This window comes from Astatotilapia calliptera, chromosome 2, assembly GCF_900246225.1.
Source record: "Astatotilapia calliptera chromosome 2, fAstCal1.2, whole genome shotgun sequence".
NCBI classification, from domain to species: domain Eukaryota; kingdom Metazoa; phylum Chordata; class Actinopteri; order Cichliformes; family Cichlidae; genus Astatotilapia; species Astatotilapia calliptera.
In genome coordinates this window covers 4,110,336-4,137,406 of record NC_039303.1, presented here as the reverse complement: position 1 = coordinate 4,137,406, position 27,071 = coordinate 4,110,336, and the positions used below count along the sequence as shown (strand labels likewise).

The following is a 27,071-nucleotide window of genomic DNA, read 5'->3' as shown; positions in this document are numbered from 1 at the left end:
TGGATATTCGTGGGAACTGGTACACGCTGTCGTATACGCCGGTCAAGCACATCCCGAACATGCTCAATGGGTGACATGTCCGGTGAGTATGCTGGCCATGCAAGAACTGGGACATTCTCAGCTGCCATCTGCCCTGAACAATGTGAACCATGATTCATCCGTGAAGCGCACACCTCTCCAACGTGCCAGACGCCATCGAATGTGAGCATTTGCCCACACAAGTCTGTTACGGCGACGAGCTGGAGTCAGGTCAAGACTCCGATGAGGACGACGGGCATGCAGTTGAGCGTCCCTGAGACGGTTTCTGACAGTTTGTGCAGAAATTGTTTGGTTGTGCAAACCAATTGTTCCAGCAGCTGTCTGGGTGGCTGGTCTCAGACGATCTTGGAGGTGAACCTGCTGGATGTGGAGGTCCTGGGCTGGTGTGGTTACACGAGGTCTGCGGTTGTGAGGCCGGTTGGATGTGCTGCCATATTCTCTGAAACGCCTGTGGAGACGGCTTATGGTTGAGAAATGAACATTCAATGCACGGGCGACAGATCTGGTTGACATTCCTGCTGTCAGCATGCCAATTGCACGCTCCCTCATTGCTTGTGGCATCTGTGGCATTTTGCTGTGAGACAAAACTGCACATTCCAGGGTGGCCTTTTGTTGTGGGCAGTCTGAGGTACACCTGTGCACTACTCATGATGTCAGATCAGCATCCTGATGTGGCACACCTGTGAGGTGGGATGGATTATCTCAATATAGCAGATGTGCCCACTACCACACATTTGGACTGATTTGTGACCACTGTTTGGGAGGGATGGTTATATTGTGTATCTGGAATGAATTTTAGGTCTCTACGTCCATCCCATGGGGAATGGGAGCAGTAACAAAGGTGTTGCGTTTATATTTTTGTTGAGTGTATATTCAGACTCAGGAGCTGCCCAACACAATCATAGTGTGTGAATCCTAGCTGCAGTGCAACTCCAGTGGTCAAGAGCCTTTCAGTGGCAGTGCTTTAGGGAAAATAACATTGTGCATCACCCATTCACTTCCCCACCCATCTTTTCCCAACACATTCAGAATTGCAACCTGTTTTTGCACATGCGGTGCAGCTGAGGTGCAGGTTAGGTGAAAACGCAAATATGTAATGTCAAAGGGTTTTTAACCCACTAACTCTCTAGTAGAAAGTCTGTGTAATTTCTGATTACATGCATAGGAGAATAGCACAGGTAATTGTCCAGAGAATTCACAGCAAGCAAATGTGTATTAGCTGTGCTGCCTTCTGCACCCTCAGGTCAAGCAGCATAAGCCTAAACCAAACAGAGTACTTCCAGCAGTGAGAAACAGATCATAAAGAAGGGTGTCTGTTGCCATCATTGTGTGTATGTGACCACATGATTTCCTCTGGGATTAATTACTATTCTGACTTTGATTCTGATAATATAGGGTATTATCCTCACCTGATCTTCTTGGGTTTTTTTTTTTTGAATATGCGATCGCATCTCTGCCAACTAGTATGTTCAACAGGCTGTTATCACCTCATTTAGTGGTTGTTGTTATGCTAGGAAAACATAGATGATGAGTTTTTCAACATATGAAGTAAATTAAGTTTTTACCCAGGAGACTAGACTTTTACTAAGCCAAACAACTGCTTGCTGATTGGTTTAGTTTACATACCAAATAACTGCTTGGTTAGTGTTAGGAAAGAAATATGGTTACTTTTTTGGTTGAAAGGTATTGCATGTTAGAAAGCTGTACTTGCTAACCTACCAGAGTAGAGAGTCCAGTGGACGTTTTACTTGACCCAAAGATGCCCTATATAATCTCTCTACCTCTAGCAATAATTAGATAAATGATAATACACCTTCTGACCCACAGATGGCTACAAGAGGGCACCTGCTAGACATATCTAACTGCAGTGGATAATGTTCATTTAATGGGTGGATAACACTCAAAGCAGATGTTTTACTCCTGGACTTTTGCACGCAACTTGAAATATTGAAAGTTACATTGCAGAATTGTTTAAGCATACTAAATTGCTACGACCTAAAACATTGAGAACTGCTTCCTTAAGCCTTCCATGTCCCCTATAATCTTAATCCTATTTGGACTAAAAAACTAAGGCCAGAGTTACTTTGTGCTGAAAATTATGGCACAAGCCGCAGACCAAAAGTAATCAAACGGCCAACAATTGTTTAGAAATGGGACTAATTAAAAACAGACCCTTTGCGGTATGACTTTTTAATGTGGTTCATTTTAAGCAAAACGGCCCTTTCACCATTAAATTGAATCAAACCGCATCAAATACACTATATTTCACTTAAGAAGTCTTTGAGACTTGCTAGTTGGATTTGTTATATTTTAGAATATAAATTCAATTTTCCTGCTTAATAACCGCCCATGGTAGAACAAATGCAATCTGTGTGTGTGTGAGAATCCTCGACCGTGCCTGCCCGGGTAATCAGTGCCGCTCCAAAACGTCACCCTTTGTCCAAGTCTTGTGACAAACAGCGGCTGTAATTGCAACAATTGTCATATATCTTTCTACCAGATTTGTCTCCTTCTCAACCCCAGTAACAAGGCCTTTGCCCTTTGAAAAGCTCTGATATGCTTCTGGCCTTTAAAGGCTTGTGTGGTAATGCTATTAGGGGTCTCTTTACCCTTTTCAGATGATTCCTTAATGGTAAAGAAACACAGGTAGATCCCTGTGACCTCTGAGAGAGACAGAAATAAAGGGAGAAAGACAGTAAGGGAAGGAGACCATGCCCCTTTGACATTTTAACATGTTATATAATCAGTTACGCATATTCAGGAAGTCCAATTAACTTTGGTTCTTAGCACAGCTCCATTTGTCAAACTATATCATTTAAATGTCAGGACTTGGATTTGATTGGTGAAACGGTGATCCTTGACCCAGTCAGTGGTTTCTGCATTTTTATTTCTTTTTTTTTCTCATGGGGAACAGTTAATATCTTCTTCCTTTCTTTTTACTTCATCACTCCTTTTATTTTTCCTTTATTTTCTCTTCTTCTGCTTCATTAAGTCATCTGGATTGGGAGTGGTCCCTTTGTCTCTGCTGCATAAGTATCCCACATTTTTCTGAATATTTTAGCCTGAACAACTTGCAATAATAGGCTCATTATATCTTAGAATATAAATTTATTTTATGTCATTTTGAGTGAAGGCTTAAGTGCAGGTTTTCTAAACTGGAAAACAGATAGGGAGGTGGTAACCAGTGAGTATTGTGAGATACATGAGAAAAAACTCCTTACTGTAGGTACCAAAGCTTTCATTTCACTTGTTGCGAAATGAAAGCGGTGAGAAAGAACTAAACACATTTTGTATGTACAAAAAAGTGGGAAGGACAAAGCATTGTGCCACAAAAACGAGTGAATGGGTTTGTGTGGGTTGATAATTGTCACTGACAAGCAGCTATCCTCTTGCTTCATTTATTGGGTGAACTTAATGTAAAATTCAGTTTTTCCCAATAAAAGTAATTTAAATCAATCATGTCTAGATGAACAGAAGAACAGAGAGTCGTGAGAGAGAGGGCGAGTTGTCAAAGGCAGCTGCGGTTGGATTTATTAGACTTGGAGTGTTTGTGTGTGGGTGAGTGATCTTCACCTAAAGGTAGTGTGATCTGTTTGAAGGAGTTATCCTGACTGAGATACAAAGGGTGAAAAGGGGGAAGAGATCAAGGGCTGACGAGAAAAGAGGTGGGTGAGGGAAAGAAGTGGAGGAGAGGAGGAAGCTTTGATAATTCCCTTTGAGTGGTCCAGGTGGGCGGCGTCCAACCGTAGTGGCATCAAACTAAGCGTATCTCAGCATTTTTTGTTCTCTTTTGTTTTTTTCTTCCTTTTAGCTGGAGGTGGGTGTTTTGTTTTAAAGTTTTTTCCTTTCACCTCAGTAGAAGCCTGAGGAATTTTGACTGATATTTATTAATAAAACATCTCCCATCAGGAAAGAGAGATGACATAAATCAAAAGGCTGTGTTTGAAAGGGAGGATTGATTCTCCCTAATCTTTATCGCAGAAAATAGATTAACAGGAAGTATGTGTGCTGCAGGAATAGCTGCAACTTGTTGGAATTTAATGAGACATGAAGTGGAGTCTCTAAATGAAAAGGATGTAAGAATATTAACTACAGATTCAATAGTTCTTCTTTAAACTTCTCTCACAGGAGCATTTACGAGGAGCTGATGATGAGTCCTCAGATCTTGCCCAGTTGCTAGGTAATAATACACATTTTGTGTGTTTTTGCATGTGTAGCTGTGCGTGTCCGCCAGGTTTTGAGGGCCAACATTGTGAGATAAACCCAGATGACTGCGAAGACAACGACTGTGAGAACAACTCCACCTGCATCGATGGGATCAACAACTACACCTGCGTCTGTCCTCCAAACTACACAGGTAGACACCCACACAAACACACAAAAACTTTCAATAATGCACCCTCAGTCTTTGCCCCTGAGAGGCTGGGAGGGTCACCAAGTCCCACACTTACAAAATCATATTTTCCAGTTTACTGGATGGTAAGTTAGTAATTGACAGGCTCTCTGCAGTGACCTGAAACTGTTCCTGCAGGAGGTTTAAAGAGCAATCACATGAGAGGGAGACAGAAGGAGAATGAGAGTGAAATGGCAAAGATTGACTGTGTACTAGAGGGAAGGGGAAAAATAAACAGAGCAACGGAAAGGGTAAAGAAATTGCCGATAAAGGGCAAAGGCTGAGAGGAGCGAGAGCTGCCCTGGCAGAGTCCGGCACGCTGAAGCTAAACTGCTGACTCTGAATTTAAGTTTTTCTGTGTGTAACAGTGTCCTCTAAGACACACACACGTACGCACACACACAAACACGAGGTCCCCTTTAACACTGAACCTCAGTCAATACACACTCAGCAGCACACACACCATGTCATTATCGTTGTTGGCTCTCAGAGTCCTTGCACACTGCCAGCCACCTTACCACATACAGCTGTTGCACACAAACACACACGTTCATGCGCACAGCTGGTTCCTCTGGCACCGAACTCCCCACTTAGCTCAGTGAACCGCAGCGCAATCATCAGGTGTCACATTAAGAGGACAGTACTTTACTAGTCACTCTCCTTTCTCCAAACTCAGCAACCAGGACTGTCACGTCATATTTGCAACACAGAGAGAAAAATCCAGATTTAATGTCATAAGACCTTTGAAACAGCTGATTTAAGGTTTCTTTAACGTGCTCAACAATTTAAATGTCACAGTAGCATTTTGATTATGGTAAAAAATCCATTTTAGACAGATGATGGAGGAAAGGTCAGGAGGTCACAAGAAAATATAATTAATCCCTTGTGAAATTTAAAAAAAACTGCAATTCAGAAAGTATTAAATAATTTGGTGTGAAAAAGGCAACAAGATAATCAGTGTTTTAGAAAATTCGCAACAATGTCCAGATATGTTGCTCTGGAACTCTGCATGTCCCCAGTTTTCCACCTCTGATGCCTTGTTCCTGAAATAAGCAGCACTAAAGCACAAAGATCACATACCTTCACTTCATTACCCTCCTTGGTGGAAGATAAACCAAGCTGCATGGATGTAGTGTCAACAGTTTGTGTCTTTATATCTGTTAAAATCTCCCACAATTCTCATATGATCATATTATTGTGTAAAATGATTTTAAATCAGGTAAATCATGCCTAACATCTTTTTCTGTAGCACAGTTTCATTTGCATATGATAATTATTCTAAGGTATTTCAGGTAATTCCACATTGATAAATTTATTTTGGCATCTTTAACAAAGTGCCTGAAGTGTGAAATTGTCTGCTTAGGGAGCTCAAAGACTGAATAATTAAAATTTACTTTCACAGCATGCTTTTTTTTCTTTTCTTTTTTTTACAAGTCAAACATCCTTTCAGAAATTGCGGTGTACTGTAGCTCAAAAAACCTGTGCCTAAAAGTGATTTGAGGCGAGGGTATTGGAGACAGACAGGGCGGGAAGGCAGCAGGATTAGATGAAAGCAAGCAGAGAATGATGGAAATGTGCTTGACCTTTCTCAATACCCGCTTCCTTCCTACCACTAACTTCAACTACTGCTTTTAAACACACTGTTAACCCTTCTCACCCTTTCAGCATGTGTATGTGTGTGTACATCTTTAGACCGCCTCCACTTTTACAGAGAGCGTTAACCCCCTTCTCCGTCAGGTCTGAGAAAATGCTGATAGCGCTATTCCCTTTGTGCGTGAGGACGTCCACAGCACATCTAAAGCCTTGACCAGGATGCTTTTCCCCCCCTACTGCTATTTGAAGATTACAGAGAGTATGTGTGAAAAGTTTAGTGTGCCCCCCTACTCCCATCTTTCTTCTGAAGTGTAATTTTTCTGTTTACCTTCACAGTTTTTCCCCCACATAAATTCTGAAAATATTTATTCAGATCATTCAGTGATGATGCAGCAGGCATAAAACACAAGCCTAAAATACGATTAAGCCTCACAGTTTCTAAATTGCTGACAGCAAATGTTTTCTTTTTCATCAGGTGACCTGTGTGACGAGGTTACTGACCCTTGTCTCCCTGGTTTTGACCCCTGTCAGCATGACTCCAAGTGCCTTCGCGTTGGCCGCGGTTACAGGTGGGCAACAGTTACATTTGGGGGATCCTTGAAAAACACTGTGTGAAAGTGACAGCGAGCTCACCATGTTAAAGCTGGCTTTTTGTGATACAAGTGAAAGCATTTTTAGGGGGAAATGTTATATTACACTGAACGTTTGTGTGTTTAAACCTTTTATACAGTATAAACCTAAAATCAATCTTTTTATAAATTATAAATAATGAATTATTATGCTATCAGATTAAAGGCTTCCATGTTGAAAAGGTTTGTTTTTTAATAGCCTAAATTAATGTTTCTTGCAGAATCCTTTCACATTGATCTATAATAATTTCATAAGTATCTAAATTAATTAGTGAGTTAAGATCATTAAAAAGTGTTCACTTAATGCCGATTCTGTTTGTTCCTCATTACTGTGTGGATAATGTTTTACGAATGTGGAACTGATATAAAAATATTTTTACACAAACATTTCCCACACTTATCCATGAGAAATGGGAAAATATGGTATAAAAGTAGAGCTCTGTTACTGACTGAGCTGTAGAAACGAACCAAACATGTCACCTCTTCATGCAGTAAAACACCTGTAGGCGAGAGGAAAAGTCTGTTGCCCACACACTGTGTAATTTTATCCTTATTTCCATGTCACTCAAGGTGTGAGTGTTTACCAGGCTACGTGGGCCAGCACTGCGAGCAGGACTATAATGACTGTCTGGAGAACAAGTGTCAGCACGGAGCGGAGTGTGTGGACGCCGTCAATGGCTATACCTGCGTCTGTAAAGAGGGTTTCAGGTGAGAGTCATGGAAACAAATCAGACACAAACACAGTGAAAGACTGGAGGGCCAGACTGGGAGGGGATACAGATGGCACTTCATAATCAGAGACTTGACTGTTTCGACCTACTGCGTGCATCTGTGTGTTTGCGCGTGTGTGTGTGCTGCAGATGCAGCACCATGTGGTTAATTATAGCAGGGACTGTTGGCGAGAGAGAAACAAATTCATCATCAGTGGCTGAGGGGGGAAAAACAGAGAGAAAGTCATGGATATGCAGAAGAAAAGGAAAGGAACGGAAGACAGAGCCATTAGAAAATGACTGTACGGGAAAAATAGGAAGTTTCACAGATTCAGAATGATCCAGGTGAAAACAAGAAAATATACTGAATCTGTTTGGAAGGAAAGGTCCCCGATTCAATATTTCAAGATTATTAGCTTTCTGTTTTAGCCACTGCAATCTCCTCGTGTAATTCAAAGAGACACATTACAAAACAAGTAGTAAACAACTTTTGTCACATAATAGAGATAAACAAATCATCCAATTAACGCTCTATAAATAAGTTATCTTCTGTTTAATCTACTTCTGCCTCAGCGGGCTCTTCTGTGAGAACCCGCCACCAATGATCTTGCTGCAGACCAGCCCCTGCGACCAATCCGATTGCCAAAACGGCGCCCAGTGCCTGGTGGTTGCTGGGGAGCCCATCTGCCGCTGCATGCCCGGTTTCTATGGCAGCAAATGCGACAAAATGGCCACTGTTCACTTCCTGGGTCGTGATGGGTATGTGGAGCTGCCAGCTGCAAAACTCCGCCCAACTGCACATATTTCGTTACAGGTAGGGTTAACCTTTGACCTCTGTGCATTCATTTTTGTTTTTCAAGGTTTACAAATCCAACAGTCAGCTTTTATTTTGAAATAAACCCAAAGGTGCAAAGGCTATATTCTGTAGCACTCCTCTTAAAAGATTTCCGTGCCGCTTGAAATAGAGCTGTGAGACATTCTATTCAAGCTTATAGAGTTAGTGCAGATGAAGCAAAGCCAACATCTGCTCCACCCTCTGTTTCCATGGCACACTGAGCACCGTGCCCACGCACACATACACACTCACACAGACCACACATTTTGGACACCTGAGAGTCATGTCCTAATGGACACATAATTTTCTTTTTTATTGAAATGAGAAATAAAGTAGGCAGAGAAAGAGAAACAGGAAGAGGAAGGTGGTTTAATTGATATTTACCACCTGTTTGGAACCATGGGGGCTTGCGCTTGTGCATGTGTGTGCGTGCTTTTGCGTTCTTGCCAGGACTTTTCAATGTCAGGGCCAAGGCTATTAAAACTCTACCAAGAGGCCTTGAGTCAGTGGTAAGAGAGAGAAATAGAAGAATGAAAGAGCCACTGCACTTCATAAATTACTATATGCTTTTTTCCTTCTCCTTTTTTCACTTTTTTCTTTTCTTTAAGGCTGCATCCAAATTCTCTGTTCATCCACATATATGCATCTTCTTCTTTCCTCCCTCTTCCACTTCACTTGCTCTCTCACTCTTTGTACTTTACACCTCTTACCCCCTTTTTCTCTTTTTGGCCTGCATGGCTTTCTCTTTTTTCCAGCAGCTTGTTAGCAGGTGTTGACTTGGCTATGCTCCATTGACGCCAGAGTGTTAAGTGCTTGGCCCCATGGCCCCATTTCCACTTGCTAGTTAGTTAGCGCTTAAAGGAGCACGCGAGCAAGTGTGACATGTCAAGTGTGTTTCTGAGACAAGTGTGGTGGAATTTGTTTTCTTTTTAAATGGTTTACAGTTGATGGTATAAAATAACCATCGTAAATCAGACACCCATTTAACCTGCTTTAATATTGAGTCAGATATGCATCAGCAATCTTAACTGAAGCAAAGTATTAGCTTTTCACAGAGTAGATCATTTCTGAGGTCTGGAGGTCAATATTTTTCAAGTTTGTGTACGTTTGGGAGCAGTGAGCAATCTGTTTTATAGTTGAACAGGGGACATAATTTTGTTTTACTAGAAAAAACCTCACTTACATCACTTGAGTAAAACAAGTTTAAAATAGCTAAGATGATCTTAGCTAGTTAGCTAAATTAGCAAGTTAGCTTACTAGCTAAGTTGAAGTTGATTTGCTTAAATGATGTAATGAAACATCACATGATGCTATTATATATGTTGTTATACACACAGATATTATAGCGTCATATGCACACAAGCCCTGTTTTTATCTAAATAAAAATGAACAATTCAGGTCTATTTCCTTCTATATGTGCCACTATGACCTTTTACCAGATGATTACTGAATTAAATGAAATATGAAAAATATGACAAACTGTGGACTGTGTATCAAATTCTGTAATTTTTGACGGCTGTTTTTGTGTCCAACGTTTTTCTCTCTCCAGGTGGCTACAGACAAAGACAACGGTATTTTGTTGTACAAGGAGGACCATGATCCTCTGGCAATTGAGCTTTATCAGGGACACATACGTCTTATTTACGACATCGCCAACTACCCACCAACCACTGTGTACAGGTAGGCCACATAAAACAGAAAAGCTGTCCTTCACATTCTTAGAATTCACATTCACTTATTTGAATCATTATGAAGGTCAAGTTTAAGCATGCCTTAAGTACCTATGAGAGAATAAAGATTCATCCACTATTCTATCACTTTTATCTCGCTAATGTAAGCAGACTTATTATCGAATTTACTCCGACGTGGAAATGCATCAATTAAAATGATTTTGGTTTTACATTCCATTAAAGTTAAAACAAGCATTGTGTTGATACGTAGGTTCAAATTACTTTAAAAGCACACTTTGAAAAATAAAAAGCACATAGATGCATACCTTCCCCAAAAAACCATGATGAAAAAGAATTCAATTACTAAGGTTCAAAGAGTAAACAGTAGGTTAAAGATTACAAAAAGCATTCACTCACATAGACATATATTTTTGAGTTTACAGCCACTCGATAAACATTACAGGGATTCAAAGTGATTAAAAAAAATAACAGAAAAATATGCATATATACACATACACAAAACTAAAGTCACCAAGAAAATGGATTTCAGTGGTTTAGTCATCCACACACAAATCTGCCTACATATTTTTGCAAAAACAGCAAGTGCGTCATAGTTTCTAGAAAAATTCCCTTATAGTATTGACCATAAGAAAAAACAAAGATCATCAAGGAAAAGAACATGATAACATTTTCTTAGCAGTAATAGAACAATTTTGTGAGGCCTTTTAGTGTTATTATACTTATATTTGGTCGCTTTATCCAACTGAAATAAGATGTGCATTGTTTTGTAACACAAGTCATAAACTTCAATTCAAATGTTTAAATAATAAGTCACTTGATACAATAAGCAGTCACTTAATGCAACCCTGAAATAAGCAACGTCAAATAGTGTATCCTGTTTCAAGCAGTATTAGTGATGTAAGCTGTTGTTACACAACTTACTAAGTGCCAATTAAGTTTTTTCAACTCCACGTCTGAAGGCTACAGGGTGCACTGTAAAATAAACTGAGGGTGATGTCATCCATAGATTTATTTCATACACATATAAGACGAGGAGAAAGGGCTAATACAATGTCAAAATTACAATATGAAAAACTGCATACAATATTACCTCAAGTGGTTTTTGGATATATAACACACAGAGAATCTTATACAAGTTGTAACGTGGGCTCATCAGCACAAACATATGTGTATTTATGTTACTACATAATATCAAAAACAGCTCGTGGGTGTTTGTAATGAAACGCCATATATTAGACCAGATATTTACTGTACATAGACAGTGTTTACTGCACAGGGTAGGGTGAGTCCACCACGCTGCTAATCCAAATACAATACTGTTAGACTTTTATTTCTTATTACAGTGTATAAAAGTGTGGCTGTGTGTGTGTGTGTGTGTGTGTGTGTGTGTGTGTGTAAGGGGGGTTCTCATTCACTCTTCATTCTCCTTGCTGTATATTCTGAGTGATTTTCTTCCTTTGTGGGTTTTTTTCACACTTTCTCTGGATAAAAACAAAGTCATAAGAAAAGGAGACTGTGGTCTTTTGATAATATGCAGCCCGCTCATAATGAATTTAAGTTTAAGATTAAGGTATTACATCATACTACAAATCCCTTAAGTAACTCAAGGAGAAGAAAATTTAAGCCACAGTTTACTAGGTCAAGGGCAAGACTGGCTCTGCATCAGATATTTCAAATTTGAATCATTTACACCGTCAAATTTTTGTAGGAATTGTTCAGAATAATCTACCTACAGTAAAATCTGCATACAGATTGACTTTAGTTTATTGTTTAGCTTTTATACTTTCGTACTTTTTTATTAGTTCTCATTTTCCTCATGTTTTTATTTTGTTGTACTAATGTAAATTTACCTTGAGGATCTTTAAAGGTGCCTATAAATAACATTTATTATTATTATTATTATTGTTGTTGTTGTTGTTGCCTGATTTGCTTCTATGTCATTAGACAAACTTAGATTTGCTTTTCTCTGAAAAACAGAAATTCAGGTTCTATATAAATTAAAATTGATAGATGTTAATTACATTTATTTTAAATCTCAAAATAAGGCAAGAAAGTCTTTGCTTGTAGTAGAGTTAAATTGTTAAAGACAATATATGCTCCTTTATTTATATGACATTTGGTGTTTGTATCTACTGATATGATGGCATGTTTTTCATCAGATGCGATTTCCATATGGGTTAGGCAATGTGATAAACATTGGGTCGATTTAAACCTTGTATACAACCTGCGCCATTTGGGTGGAAAATCAGAATTTGCCTTTAGGACAATATCTTTCAGTTTTTGATTTTTTTTTCTTCCATGCTGTGCCTTTACCACAGAGGGCCATAGCTCAATAGAGATGCTGTGTTATATATTTAGCAGTTGTTCAGAAGACTCATGTATTGATAGTAATCAACTTTGCTCCAGACCTCCACCAGTACAGTTAGGCATTCAGCTCAGCTTCAGAGCTGCAGCCCTTTATTTAAAGATGTTCTTTCTTGGTTGGAAAGAAAAACCTACTAAACTATCATGTTTGACTTGTTTGTTGACATTTGTATAATCTTTTGATTTCTGTGGTGCTATTCTGTTTCTTTTGGGTAGGGTGACATGTGGAAGCCACATATATCAAATATGACCTTAAAAAGAATATGTGCTTGTGTTTAACAATGAATGACATATCGGGAAAAGCAAGGAGAATACAAGAGGAATGGCTCATTATAGAGGAAGGAAGGATCAAATGAAAGACTGAAAATGATGGGATGAAGCTAATTAGATATTGGCACAGATGGGGTGGGATGGAGGCAGGGCTGAAAGGGTTGACTAGGAGAGGGGACAGCAACAGAGACACACAGATGCATAGAAAGACAGATTGATAAGCTAACAGTCTGATAACGATAGAAAGAGACCCAGAAAGCCAGATGGATGGACTGATGCTGGATGGAAGGCATGAATGAAAGACCAGACGACACAATAAACAGATAACTGAGTAGAATACATTTCCCGCCAAAGGAGGAAAACGGAAGGGGTAAAACAGATGGATGGAAGCCGTCGAAATGAAAAGACCATGTAATGCAGCTGAACTGCAGGATGGATGAGAGAGGACTGAGGGATGACCGAGGGATGGAGTGAAAGAGGGCGAAGAACAGAGGGAAAAAGCAAACCACAGACTGAGTCAGGGAATTATCCTTGTCTGGTCTTGTTAACTTGACATGGGCCACGCCTGGAAGGGAAACAGACAGACACAGTGCAAGAACAACTGAGAAAAGTGGAGAGAGACAGATGACGACAGGGTAGAGAGAGAACGTATACCGGTACTTTAAGAACATAAAAAGCAGAAAAAATAGTGTCAAATGGGAAAAAACAAATCCGGATATGGGAGTGACAGAGTATGAAACAAAGATCCATACAATGAAGTCGTGTCTAAGCCTACAATGCCATAGCTCTCAGTAAACACTGTCTCTGAAAGGAGACAAGGCAGAACTCCAGTACTGAGGCTTATTTTACCACAAGCTGCTATGCGTTGCCATTTTTTGATTACATGACTCTGACTATTTCAAATGGTCTGTCTTATCTCCCCTAATTTAGAAATACATTGTAAACTAATTCAAACCACATGGCTGGGCAGGCACCACAAAACACCCTGCCACCACTGAACTGATAGTGTCCAGAATGGCGTAACTGTTTAACCACCACAATCTTAGCACAGCAATTCTGGCAGATCCCAAATATGGCACTGACTATACAGCGGTTGTACAGCCAGCGCCAGAAACCAGTGCCAGTCCCTGGGATGTTTCTGAGTGATCCCTGGGTTAGTTATCTTGTGAAGAAACTAGAGAGCCTGGGCGATATGTTCAAGCCAGTTTGGCACAGTGTGCTGAAATGAAGCAGTCATGGCCAGATAACACAGACCAGTGTTAAATGAGAAACCAGTCCGTCTGTGGATTCTTACAGATTACGTGTAAGGTCCCCTGTGGAGTTCATTTGTCAACAAATTTTACAGTTTACAGTAATAGCTATTAAAATAACCATTACTAAGAGCCATTAAAGCACATTGTGTGCAACCTAAATGATAGCAAATGTAATAATTTCATTTCTCTTTCCTCATAAAACATGCACAATCACTTTCTATACATTCTGTATTTTTCCATACATGTAATTTAGTTAAGAGGCCATGCATGCATTGCTATCACACATAGATATCACCCACTGACAGCCTGCTTCACCAAGTGGCAAGCTCAGTATGCAGTTACCACCTCGTTTAATGACGGCTGTGACATCTCACTGATCATGAATGATGTTTCCACAGCTCGAGAAATATGCTGAAGGAGAGAAGAGAGTTGGCCGTGGAATAAGTCACACAACATTGACCTTCAAGACTTGAGTTTGATACTCGCCATTTGGGTTACATTTCAGCATTGTTAAAGTGTAGCGTTAAAATATACACTTTCACAATGCTGAACACAGGTTACCATGTGATGGGTGAGAAGTGACTTGTATCACCCTGATAACCTGGTAGAATACAATCAGGAATTTATATGCACTTATTCACCACCACTATATATCTCCTACATAATATGGGTCACTATAGGTATAAGAGGTTGACGACTAGCCATACTTATGAGTGATCACAACTGATCAGTGGGTTAAATATTTGTCATAACAAAAATGGAGCTAAAAAAAAATCCACTGGCTAGCTTTAAAACAGAGAGGTGGCTAATACTAGAGAAATGCAAACATTTACATACATACACAGTGTATTGGAACTGCATATGCCTTTTGGTGCATGCACCTTTTGACAGAAGCAAACCTGTCCAGACAACACAAATATCAACAGCAAAAAAGGGAAAAAAGAAATTGAGGACTGCAAAAAGGAGGAGAATTTCAACAGGCCTCACTAAAAAAATACAGAGGCAGAAACCAGAGGGAATAATTAAACTGAAATGAATACAAGGGATGTGTCGAAGAGGGGAATGTCTCTTTTTGTAGTTCAAAAAAAAAAATCGAGATGGAAGGCAGCTACAGAAGGAGAGGCAGGGGAAGGTGTACAAGTCTTTCACTGTGCCCTCATTAGCGCCAGATGAAAGTGTTAAATGAAAATGTGTGCCTTTGTGTGTGCATGCCAGTGTGCAGGGGACGGGGCACAACGCATCTGTTTGTTGTGTATTCATGTGGTGCCCTTTACTAAATGTCACACTAATCTCCCATCAGGTCAAAGAGAGCACATCTACTGTTATTCATCAGCAAGTGACAGAGTGAGTGATGCAGGGATGGATGGGTTCTTGAAAGGAGAAAGGGATCGAGCAGTAAAGGCAGTATAGAAAAAAAAGGATAGGGGAATGGATGAGTGGGCAGAAAGGAGACAGAAGAAAGACAGGTAAAGTGTTGAAGGAAGATGATGACGGATGGTTGAACAAGAGAAAAGGGAAAGTGATGCAAAGAATGGAAGAAGCATTATAAATGGCCATGGATTTGAGCTTATGTCAAACATAATCATTTCTGGAGGGCATAACGTAACATAACAGTTGGACTTTGTGCAGGTGTTCCTTAATTGTAACTCACTTAAATATGCAGCGTATCACATACACCCAGTATGGAAACATACATACAAACGAGTGACCATAGCAAGCAGTTTCTATTCAGATACAGGGCTTCCTCAAGATTTTGGACCTTCATTTGGGTGAATAAAGTGACTGAATGTCTGACCTGAATCTGGCCACAAGGCTGTGGTTAAAACAGACAGACAATCCTTGAACATTATAGGTTTAAAATTCTCAGAGGCTATTGAGACATTCGAATACTGAGTTCTTAGAGGCCTGAAACAACAAGTCCTCATTCCTGAGACTCGACATCAAAACGCAGCGAATCCACTCCTGAAAAGTACAAATTTCATCTGAACTGGCCAGCCTGGTTTAGTGAAAGCTGAAAAAATAAGGAAAGAAAACAGTGAAGGAGTGCTCCATTCTCCAGCTGCTGTCTCAGTAATGGCTAATTGAGGTTACCACAGCAATATGGAACTGGGATGTGTGTCTGCTGAGCATCATTGTAATCAGACTGGGCTGTTTAACACACACATACATACAGTCTCACAAACAAGTTAGCTCACTCGAACATACTTCGATATTGCACAAAGACTACATACTACTGTAGTTGTATAGACTTGTAGATGTATAGTTGTTAAAAAACATTCACACATGCATGTTTGCAAGCTCACATACAGACGCAGCAAATGTGCTTCAGAAACAGCGTAATAAATGACAGGAGTGGCTAATTAGATTTAACAGTGTAAGTGGATCTCCATGGTTATTTCTAATCCAAATATGTTTTTTCAGTTTGAGATAAAGTCAATGACCTGTAATTACTTCTGGGTTTGTATTAGACTCTGTTATATGACAGAAAGCCAGTTTTGGGGTTTGGGAAGTTCTTTTTGGTGAAGTTTATTTGTGTGTGTATGTGCTCATTCAGGATTTTGGACTGACAGGAAATTGTTGTCCCTTGTGGCTTTGGATGAATACAGTGAAAGTTAGAGAGAGAAGCAGTTTCAATCTGCTACGGCTGTGTGTTTGTTTTTATTGAATTCTATAATGGACAGTTTCTTGTACTAATACACAGGGCTAACAGAGTGCTCTTTAGAAGTGTCTAAAACATACATAATTGTGCACACATTTGGAAGCACTGTATCCATCCATCCATTTTCGTAACTGTCTGTTTAATTAATGGTCAGGCTTGGGCCTATCCGAGCTGTCATAGCGCAAAAGGTGGGGCGCACACTGGACAATATGCATATGTATCTCAGAGCTAATACCAAGGGACAAGCACCCATTCCTGCTCACATTCAGACTTATAGTTTACTTACAATTTAGATTAATCAGTTAACCTAATATTCATGTCTTCTAACTGTGGGAGGAAGCCAGAGTACCTGTTGAAAACCCACCTAAGCAAAGGCAGAAGATGCAAACTCCACACAGAAAGGCTCGAGCTGGCCAGTGTATTTAAACCCAGGACCTTTTTGCTGTTATATACTTTAAATCTGCAGAATAATTCACAAACATGCAGGCACACAAATCATGGACAAGCTATTGAAAATATCCACTTTAAAAAATAAGGACGTTTAATGTTGGTAACATTCAAACTCATACACTCATCTGCAGCGCTGCCAGCTGCTCAGACTCAGACACGCTAGTCTTTAGTCAGCTACTTCCATCTGGTGGATTTTTGGTTTCACAACAAGTCCAGTGCTGTGTTTGCCATGTCCATGTGTTAAAAAAATGTGTTTATAGGGTTCCTAAACAACACATCAATCTGAGAGTTTTCAGCTTTGTGAGCAGCTCCATTTAATTTAAGAAGACAAGCAGTTGAGCAAATGAGGGGAAAATGAGATGAAGAGCTTTTGGACTGAAAGCAAATAAGCTTTAGAAGAGGAATAGGGTAAAAATGACTGTTAAATGACATTGGGGCTAGAAAGGTGATTGAAGCAGAGCAAAAGGAGAAAAAGAGAAGAGGAAGTGGATGGGGAAGAAGATAATGAAAAGGAAGTGATGAATAAAGAGGAAAGAAGAGAATGATATGTAATGCAAAAAATGAAAGAACTAGAGTAATACAAAGTTAGGTTTGAGGAGGAGGCTGCTGAGGTACATAACTGATTTTTCTGGCTAGCAGACCATCATTTTGCTATGTTTACTAGGCCTGTTCTCAGCCTTTATTAAATTACATGGTTCCTAATGGAAACCATGTATGTGTCTATACTGAGTCTACAGGTGTTATTTTACAAGCTTTTAGCTGCGTGCTGAACATGACTGATGTCATGACAATCAAATGCTTTTCACATTTGTTGATGGACAGTCACATGTCCTTGTAAAACCTCCATTCAAATCTCAGATTAGCACTTTCAATTAATAGAAACTGGTTAAAAAAATAGATTCCTAATTTTTACCCAGTTGTCGAGGACAGTGTCACGTGAGGAGACAAAGCAAATGAGTCGATAATAAATTCTTGATTCTTTTTAAGGCCTGTTAATGTGTTATACTGTATGTTGTAATACATACTGTTCTTTTGTCCTTCTGTATGGTCAGCATTTTTATGAAAGTCACACTGGCCTGTATCCAGAACTCACAAACTTTGCTCCATTTGCTGTTAATGTAACATCGCTGTAATCTGAACGCTCTATAAACAGCTGTCAATCACAGCTGATTTAAGGCTCCTTAGCTAGTTAGCAAATAAGTGGTTGCAGACAAAGGGAAGTATTGTCCTGATGTTTCGGTGTGGGAGTCTGGAGCAGACCACCAGCAGAAAGAGTAGCTTCACTTGTTCATTTCTGTTTTTGATGTTCTGCAAGAACTTGGTTGAGCGGAGGCACGGTCAACTTTACCACCCCGCGATTTACCTCTCTTTCCCTCCCTGTCTCTCATTCTCGCTCTCTCTCTCTCCTTCTCTCAGCTTTGCCAAACCACTGTCTCTATAGCTGTCTGTCTCCCCTCCAGCAAAAACCACTTAGCAGAGAATCTCAGACACACGCATTCACACAAGAACACATACACTTTCCTCCCAGGGTCAAACGTGGTGCAAAAGGTCATAATGTTAGTTCTTTGCAGACTTCTCTTCAATGGAAACATTTATTCTTCCAAAAAATATCAGAACTTTACCACAATGGTCCAAACTGGTTGAGTCCGGCTATTAAATTGTAAGAATCCGGTTTTGCCCCAAGGCTTGAGCTCATCAGAACAAACAAGCCCATGTGCTGCTAGAAAGTACTGGGCCTCAACCCCCATGTTAGGAAATCATGAAATAGATCAAGCGCACATTATAATCCCTTCCACAGTAACACAATATTGAGGATGTAATCAGTGTGTTTTATGTCTCGGGATAGCATTTCGACACAGATTTCCCTAATTTCTTTTTCATTTAGGTTGGTCGATTTGCAAACACAACAAAACAAAGAAAAAATAGTTTGACTCGAAAATGTTTGGAGTCTGTTTTGGGTCTGTTTTTCCAATTTGCTCTAACAGTTTTTGCAACGGTAATCTATCATAATCATGCACGTACTGAAATTATGTCCTTTTTTTTCTGTTTGTGTGCATTTGTGCGTTCGTTACAGCGTTGAGTCTGTGAATGACGGGCTTTTCCACACAGTTGAGCTGCTTATTCAGAACCACTCACTGAGCCTAGTGGTGGATAACAGCACCAACAAGAGCCTGGGAAAGCTGGCACGCCAGCCCTCCGTCGACCACAACACCCAGCTTTACATAGGAGGTACGCACACGCATTTCTTCATAAACACGATGCATTTGCGGTACACAGATGTTACTTTGGCCTACCCTACTTCTTGTTTGCTGTGCAGCGCATGGGTACATACGCGTATAGGCACACACAACATGCAAACGCGCACGCAGACTAACGCACACTAAATCACAGCAAGGGTTGTGGTAAGGAAGTGGAAAACTGTTTTTATTCAACTTTTCTTCAAGAAAGAGGGTAGACACGCCTCTGAGAACAGTAACTCCTTTTTTCTCGAGTAAGAGAGACATACTGTTATTGTGCAATAGTGAGAGCTGCAATGCTGTATCCTTGTTGTTTTTTACACTGTATTTCAGTGTAAGCCAAGCCAGAATGAAACCAATAAAGGAAATATCTTAATCAAACATTATACTATACTTTCCATTGTTATTACTGCTCATTTCTGTCTGTTTCTGGTTTTATTTTCACCAATTCCCAGGAGTGCCATCCCAGGTCGTGGCCTCAGGTCTGCGTCCAGGGCCTGAACGATCCCCTCAGGGTTTTAGTGGCTGCGTCCACAATGTCCAGATCAATGGGGAGCCTCAAGACCTGAGTTATAGATCCAGAGGAGCAGGACAGCTACAAAGAATTGAGGGCAAGGTAATTACTCAACGGCTGGCATAGATTCCACAGCATTTACTAGAACGCACAGTAGCATGTTAAAATAAAATTAAAAGTATTATAAGTTCATTCAGTGCTGTTAAGAAACCTTGAAGGTTTTATTGAGAACTCTATGGCCTACATTGGTTTTGTAACTCATAATCCCGTAACTCTGTCCTGTAAGTTCGCCTATCAACATATCATCAAAGAAAGTTATGTTTGGCAATAGTAAGAGGACATCTGGCTGAAATACCATGTAAAAAATCATAGTGAAAAACCTTATGACAGCAGTGTTCTGTTTTGGGTTCGGAGCAAGGATCCAATCCAAGCAAGCGTTCACTTTCATAATATAAGCCACAGTAGAAGTCTGATGAGTTTTAAGGCACTTCAACAAAGTCAGCAGCTGCTATGGAAAAGTATACACGCTGTCTTTCCAATTTGGAAACATATTTAATCTGGACCCTTGAAGGGCTGCAGCATTAAGGCAACATCAAAACATTTCTCTGGTTGCGCCACCTACCTCCATGCTTGTCGTTTCTAACAGTGATTTCTTCATTTTATGTTCTGTCACTAGGGTGATGGCATTCTTGCGGGGTGTCATTCGTGCAGTGTTTGTGCACAGGGTGCATGTAGAGAAGGAGGGGAGACGGGAGTAACTTGCGATTGTCCTCCTGGACGCAGTGGGGCTCTGTGTGACCAGACGACAGGCACAAACCCCTGTCAGAACAACAGGTAAGCCAAAATGGCAGAGACATTGAATGTGAGGTGTGAATTTAACTTGCAATTACTAACTCATAGGGGCACACATTCTGTAAAGCGTGCATTTTGTAACAGTTTTAGTTTTAGTTTAGTTTGCTAAGTTATACTGATAGGAGAATGAAAGAAACCCTCGTGTCAGACCCTTTGACCACACACAGAAGCAAAATTTCCCTGGTCAAGCTTTATTTTCTGTTTGTTATATAAAATGAATAATTGCCACCTGTTTGTGATGTTTCTAATGCCATTTTGTCATACAAGCCAGCCAGGTATCTGTTTAGTATAGATTTTGAAATCATGTGGGTTTAGTGGTTTTAAAGCAACCATGGATGAAACCACTTTCCAACCCCAGCATAATTCTCTCCTGTAACATGTTTTCCTTCTGCTCTGCTCTTTCTCCAGATGTTCTCATGGCCAGTGTGTTCCCAAGGGTCAGTCTTACAGTTGCCAGTGTAATGAAGGCTATCAGGGTCAGTTCTGTAACCGACGACAGGAGCCTCCAGCATGCAGGGGGGTTCGCTGTGGGCGTGGGGAGTGTCGGGTGTCAGAAAGGGGAGAGCCGTTCTGTCACTGTCAGCCAGGGTTCACCGGGCCTATTTGTGACACAGGTAACACTGAAAGATTATAAAAAGAAGAAACGGAAATTTGCCGAGAATGAGAGCATATTATGATTTAAAATGTGCTTTTTTTTAACGCCACCAACATGCAGAAATCACATGTCAAGGAGAAATGGTAAGAGAACAGCTGAAGCGCCACCAACCCTTAAGAACATGCACGTCCACCAGCAAGATTCCCCGCATGGACTGTTCCAGATCCTGCCAGGCTTCACCTGGTGTTTGCTGTAGCGTCACCAAGACCAGACGGAGGAAGGTGGTTTTCCGCTGCACAGACGGCACCTCGTACTCAGAGGAGATGGAAACCGCTCTGGAATGCGGCTGCTCCAAATGTCCGTTGTAACAGCACGGCAGTTTGTTTTGCAGCACTCACCGCCGCCTTTTTGTGAATTCCACACATCAACGAAGTTGTCGCTCGGAGAATTTTCCACATTGATGAGCACCAGCATGACACAATTTTTAATTTCCACATTTTGTTTGACCGCTGCCAATTTGCTGCCAAGAGAAACGATAAACAGAAACAAAAATGGGACACGTGTGTGTGTTTTGACAGAGAGAAAATATATTGTAAGATATAAGTGAGAAAAAAACATAGAAGTTATTTTTATTATGGATTTTTTTTTCTAAAAGATGATAAAAGGACTGATTTTTGTAATATGTTGATTATATAATGTGTTGCATAGTATAAAAATGTTATTTTTACCTTGTAAGAAGTACACAGCAAAATAGATTAACATTCCTTAAAAGTATATGAATTTATATATGTGTAAATCTATATAAATATTTACCCTAACCCAATGAATTTTATATCTTCTAAGTGTATTTGCATGATGTTAATGTGAGTGCCAATGTGTGGGACACTGGGAGAGAAGAGCAGAGAAGAAGAAGAGCTCTGTTGATTCCACACAAAGGAAAAGGTGGCAGGCTTTTGAAGTCCTTCTTGGAGGCTAAAAGCGAACTGTATGTGCCTAGCTAACCTGCTTCTCTATATAATGGACATTATCCTCACATGTGAGTTCCCATAAAAGACTCTTTTCACAGAGATGATTTAACAGTTTGCTCTAATATTGTGTCATTCTTATTTGCTGTTGCACGCCACACTTGGAGCCACATAAGGTTTGACATTAAATTGGAAAGGCATCTGCTATTCATTGGAAAATGTTATGAATCAGAAATTCCCATAGAAATCAATAATAATGAAAAACATGCTGTAAATTCAGCATTATGCTCACTCTGAACTTGTTCGAGTTAGACTGCTGAGATTTAAAACATACACAAGTGGAGACGGGAAGACATCTTTTTTGAGTTATCCTTTTAAATAACAAGAAGTTTTCTCTCAAGAGTCACTTACTGAGTGTAGCTGGTTGGGCTCTGAGGTATTTTTTTACACCCATAACAAATGGAGTGATGTCACACCTGCATAATACCTACACGTCAATGCTGCAATGTGAGATGTTAAACTTGGTATAAATAGCAAATACGCCAATTCTCGCTGTTTGCTATTCAATTAATGCTTAACAAGGACAAACTGTTTCAATAACAACAATACACCAAAGTCACATGTTTTTGCCTTAACAGATAAGGATGTCAGAAATCATTGAAAAATGTTGCTGATTTATGCAAGTTCACTACTTTTGATGTGCCTGTGTTGAAATCCAAAAGGTTTGCTGCAATATTTTCAACAGCTGCTACTGAATTGTTTTTGGATAAATAAGCATCATAGTGTCACATGTAGCAATTCACACCAGTCCATAACAACAATCAAAATAAATGTGTGGCCTTACGTGGTATACCTCTCCCTAATCTCTTAATTAGATCGTATTTTAAGGTCCTAGGAAATATAAAAACCTCAAATTAAGTAATATAAAGCCTTAACCACATGGCAGTTCTTTCAGTTTGAAAGATTGTCTGTAGAAAGTGCCTCATAGCTTTGTGATGAATGTGAAACTGCAGTACCACGTACCAATTTCTGTGTTTTACCCTCTGTTATAAGAATAGAGCATTTGTTGTGTTACAATAACAATATATAATGCAAGAACCAATATTTGCTTTAAAATGCATATGGAAGGAATCATTTTATTGTAAAGGTGAAGATTTTGGTAATTCAATAATGGTTTTAATTTGAGTGTTGACATTGTAGGTGGAGGTTAAAAACTATTATGTGCTCTTGTTGACCAAAATGTAATTTGCTCCGGTGTGATCACAGCAAACCTCCACCATCACAACTAAAAACAGCTTCAGTCAGTTTGTCACATAAGAGAATCTGATTACACGCAAGAAACAACAACACAACTGAACACAAATACATTACCTGTGCAGTTTCTTATTGCCCACAGTTGACTAACACAATTAAAAGTATTAATATGATGTAACTACTACTGTACTGTTTACTTTATACAATGTTGCTTTGTTTACACAGAGGCAAAGCATCATCAGTAAATTTACAGCTCTGCTATTAAAGGTTTGCAACAGTGTTAAAATGATGATTTTCTACCCTTTTATTCTTCTTGCTTCTTCACTATGAACATTTTCCTTTCATTCCCTACTTTTCTTCCAATGTTCAAGAGAATATTATCTTTTCCCCACAGTGTCTCCTTCATTCACAACCTATCCCCTTTCATTTTCCTACTTGTTAGGTTCTATCCTCATTTTTACAGCAGTTCCAGCCTTTAACTGTCCCCTCGTTTCCTTTTACCCACTGCACATCTTCGTCTCCTGATACTGATTGCTTAGCTTTTCATTCTGAACAAAATAAAGCACCTCAGTTATTAGTTATTGACAATGAAAATAACTGTAAAATCAAACACGTGTATATGTCCTAGGTTTAAAAAACACGATTATGTGAGTGATAATTGATACTTATGTTGAATGTTAAAATTAAACTACCATTGAAACTATAATAATCTTTCATGTGTGAGTTTTTAAATACAGTGTGCCAGTGGAAAGTGTGCTTACTGTACCCAGTCTTCAGTCACTAGAGCTCAATCCACTAGAGCACCTTTGGGATGGGGTGAAATGGGAGATTCACAGCTGTCTTACTTGCAGTATGATGCCGTCATTATGGTATGTCACCATGCAGTATGTCAGTATGGAATGTTTCCAGCACCTTGTTTAATCAATGCCATAAAGAATTAGGTCAAGAAATCAAAGGGGGTCCATCCAGGTTCAATTTGGGTTCTGTACCAGAGGCCTGGGAGCTTAAGGGTCCTGCACAGTATCTTTGCTGCTCCGACTTTACTCCTCTGGACAGAGAGCTCGGATTTTGTTCCTGGTATCTGCTGGAGCCACTCTCGTAGCTTTGGGGTCACTGCACCGAGTGCTCCGATTAACGCTGGGACCGCTGTTACCTTCAAACTCCACATCTTCTCGAGTTCTTCTTCAGCTCTTGGTACTTCTCCACCTTCTCATGTTACTTCTTCCTGATGTTGCTGTTGTTTGGTACATCTATCAATGTAGCAGTCTTCCTCTGCTTGTCCACTACGACTATGCCCGGCTGGTTAGTCATCATCTGTGTCTGGAAGTCCCACAGAATCTTAACTCAGTCATTCTGGACCACACTAAGGGGCGACTCCCATTTTGACCTCGGGACTTCCATGCCATAATCTTCCTGTATACTATATTACACTTTTTTATGGTGTTTCATGTATGCCCTGCCTGCTAGCGTCGTGCACTCTGCTGTTATGTGCTGGATTGTCTGAGGGGCATCTTTACAGGGTCTGCACCTGGGTTCTTACCTGGTGTGATAGACCCCTGCCTCTATGGATCTTGCACTGAGTTTCTTCCTGTGCTGCCATAATTGTGCCTCTGTGCTTTCTTTCAGTCCAGCCTTGTCCAGCCATTGGTAGGATTTCTGAATGTCAACAACTTCTTCTATCCCCCGGCCTTCCATGATGGCTCCTCCTCACTTATAACTCACCAGTTATGGCATTAAACATATTGCTGCTCCTGGGCTGGTCTGCCATTACCCTTGAGTTGTTGCTTTCTGATGGTGTGTTGATGCTGATGGACAGTTGACTGCTGCAGTTAAGACTGATCGCCTCTCCTTGAAAATGCTACTCCATTTGTATTTTAAGTTCACATTTTTGCTTAATATTGATTTGAACTGTAACTTCTGAATTCTAAAAAGTACATGAAAAAAGGACATGTGCCATTCATTTTATTTGAATAAAATTTCATTTAGCGTTTGTAATAGGTTTAGGGTGTAAATGAACACCTGACCTTACCTGATTGGAGGTAAGATGGTTACATAGAAAACTGGGTGTTTGTTATACACTAAAGGTAGGAGTATGTGACAGTTATCCTTAGTGGTTGCAAAAGGTGCAAAATGCATCTGCACAGAGATATGCTTTAGTGGTCTTAAACTCAGAAACTCACAAATAAAATGTCTTAAAAGTTTTTAGTGCATGCTATTAACTATTAACATCAATCCAGAAGAATACTTATCTTTGAACTGGTCCAACAGGACAGGTCTGCTTTCATTTTAGACACTGAGAAATGTTTTACTTTCAGAGAAATATAAAAGTGTTTAACTCTGATAACAAGAGTGTTTTGCTGTTTTCTTACAGATCACACTCTATGATATACGAGAGCCTTAACATTTCCCTAATGTTATCTGGTTTGCATGGAATCCATCCCTTTCTACTAATTAGCATGCAGGCAGCTGAGAAAGTCAAAACATCCTGACTAATGTTAATTGACCAGAATGTTTCTCACCAATAGATGGCAGCATTGTACAGACAGAGAGGACATAGCATGTTGATAACTTAGTGATTAGAGCCTACTGAACAGTCATATTTTGTTTCCCTAAGAGGGCCATCTAAATTTATACATTTAAACAGTGCTTAACACAAGTCAAGCCAAAAAAAAGAAACTAAAAGGAGTTTGTCCTGGATCAGTTGACCAGCTCTTTATTTTAGGTGTGATTTTCACATGTTTTTGATGCTAATATAAGAGAGGTAGAGGTAGGACCACAAGCCAACCCGCAGCAGCACAGACTGAGAGTAAACAAAACTCACAGTTTGGGACATCCCACGATTGTGTGCTCACACAGTTGCTCCAGATTTCTTGGCTGTACATTCATGTTCCACATTTTGTATTCCACAATATCACAAAGGTACTGTGCTGGATTTAGATTTGGAGAATTTGGATGCCATTCGAGCACAGTGAAGTCATGTTTTCAACACTTTGTGTGCTCAGTAGCTTGTGTACTTCTTGGTACACAATGTTGCCCACACAGTTACACCAAAATCAGGCCAATTTGCTATTACAATGCCAATTACATACATGGATGTAACCTTACAATCCAAATGTCACAGCAGCAGACCAGTCAGTGCCTAAACTTCTGTTGTCAGGTTTTGTTTAGCTCGTGCAAATTATTGGATCCGTTTCCTGTTCTTAGCTGACAGGACAGACACCTGGTGTCCTCCTTTGTTTGAGCTCATCTGCTTGAAGGTTGGAAGGTTTGTTAATTCAGGCATTTTCTTCAGTGTGAGCTTCACTTGGTGGCTGTTTGATGTTTCTGTGCAGTGTGAGAAAAAAAGTGTATTATGTGGTGATACATTATATAAGTTTCATATAGATTTTTCAGAGCACTAAATGCAAAAGGTAAAAATATATTTAAAAAAAAAAGCAAGGTAATGGTTTTTGTCTGACCAGCCGAAGCGTTTGTCCTCTTTCCCTCCCTTCACCAACTGGTCACGTCAGCTGGTTCTGCTGGACGTTTCTTCCTGTTAAAAGTGAGTTTTCCTTCCCACTGTCACAGAGTGCTTGCTCATAGTGGGTTGTCTGATTGTTGTGGCTTTCTCTGAAGTATAGTAGGGTCTTTACCTTACACTATAAAGCACCTTGAAGTGACTATTGCAGTAATTTGATGCTATATAAATAAATAATGAGTTACCTAGGAAATCATGTCAAGTAAATCTATTCACATTTTGAAATAACGAGCATTAACCAACGTGCTGTA

The 27,071-nt window shown here is 39.9% G+C and overlaps 1 protein-coding gene across 2 annotated transcripts in view; it reads left to right on the top strand.

Moving 5' to 3' along the window:
- The window catches only part of slit3 (slit homolog 3 (Drosophila)), a 244,250-nt gene extending 222,582 nt beyond the window's left edge, over nucleotides 1–21,668 (top strand). For both annotated transcript variants that reach the window (XM_026182115.1, XM_026182123.1), the window contains 10 exons: nucleotides 4,257–4,396; nucleotides 6,501–6,594; nucleotides 7,225–7,362; nucleotides 7,938–8,178; nucleotides 9,749–9,879; nucleotides 18,961–19,115; nucleotides 19,579–19,739; nucleotides 20,314–20,471; nucleotides 20,898–21,103; nucleotides 21,205–21,668. In XM_026182115.1, coding sequence (XP_026037900.1) covers nucleotides 4,257–4,396; nucleotides 6,501–6,594; nucleotides 7,225–7,362; nucleotides 7,938–8,178; nucleotides 9,749–9,879; nucleotides 18,961–19,115; nucleotides 19,579–19,739; nucleotides 20,314–20,471; nucleotides 20,898–21,103; nucleotides 21,205–21,452 — 1,672 coding nt within the window. In that variant the 3' untranslated portion in view covers nucleotides 21,453–21,668. The remainder of the gene's footprint in view (nucleotides 1–4,256; nucleotides 4,397–6,500; nucleotides 6,595–7,224; nucleotides 7,363–7,937; nucleotides 8,179–9,748; nucleotides 9,880–18,960; nucleotides 19,116–19,578; nucleotides 19,740–20,313; nucleotides 20,472–20,897; nucleotides 21,104–21,204) is intronic.
- The last annotated feature ends 5,403 nt before the right edge of the window (nucleotides 21,669–27,071 follow it).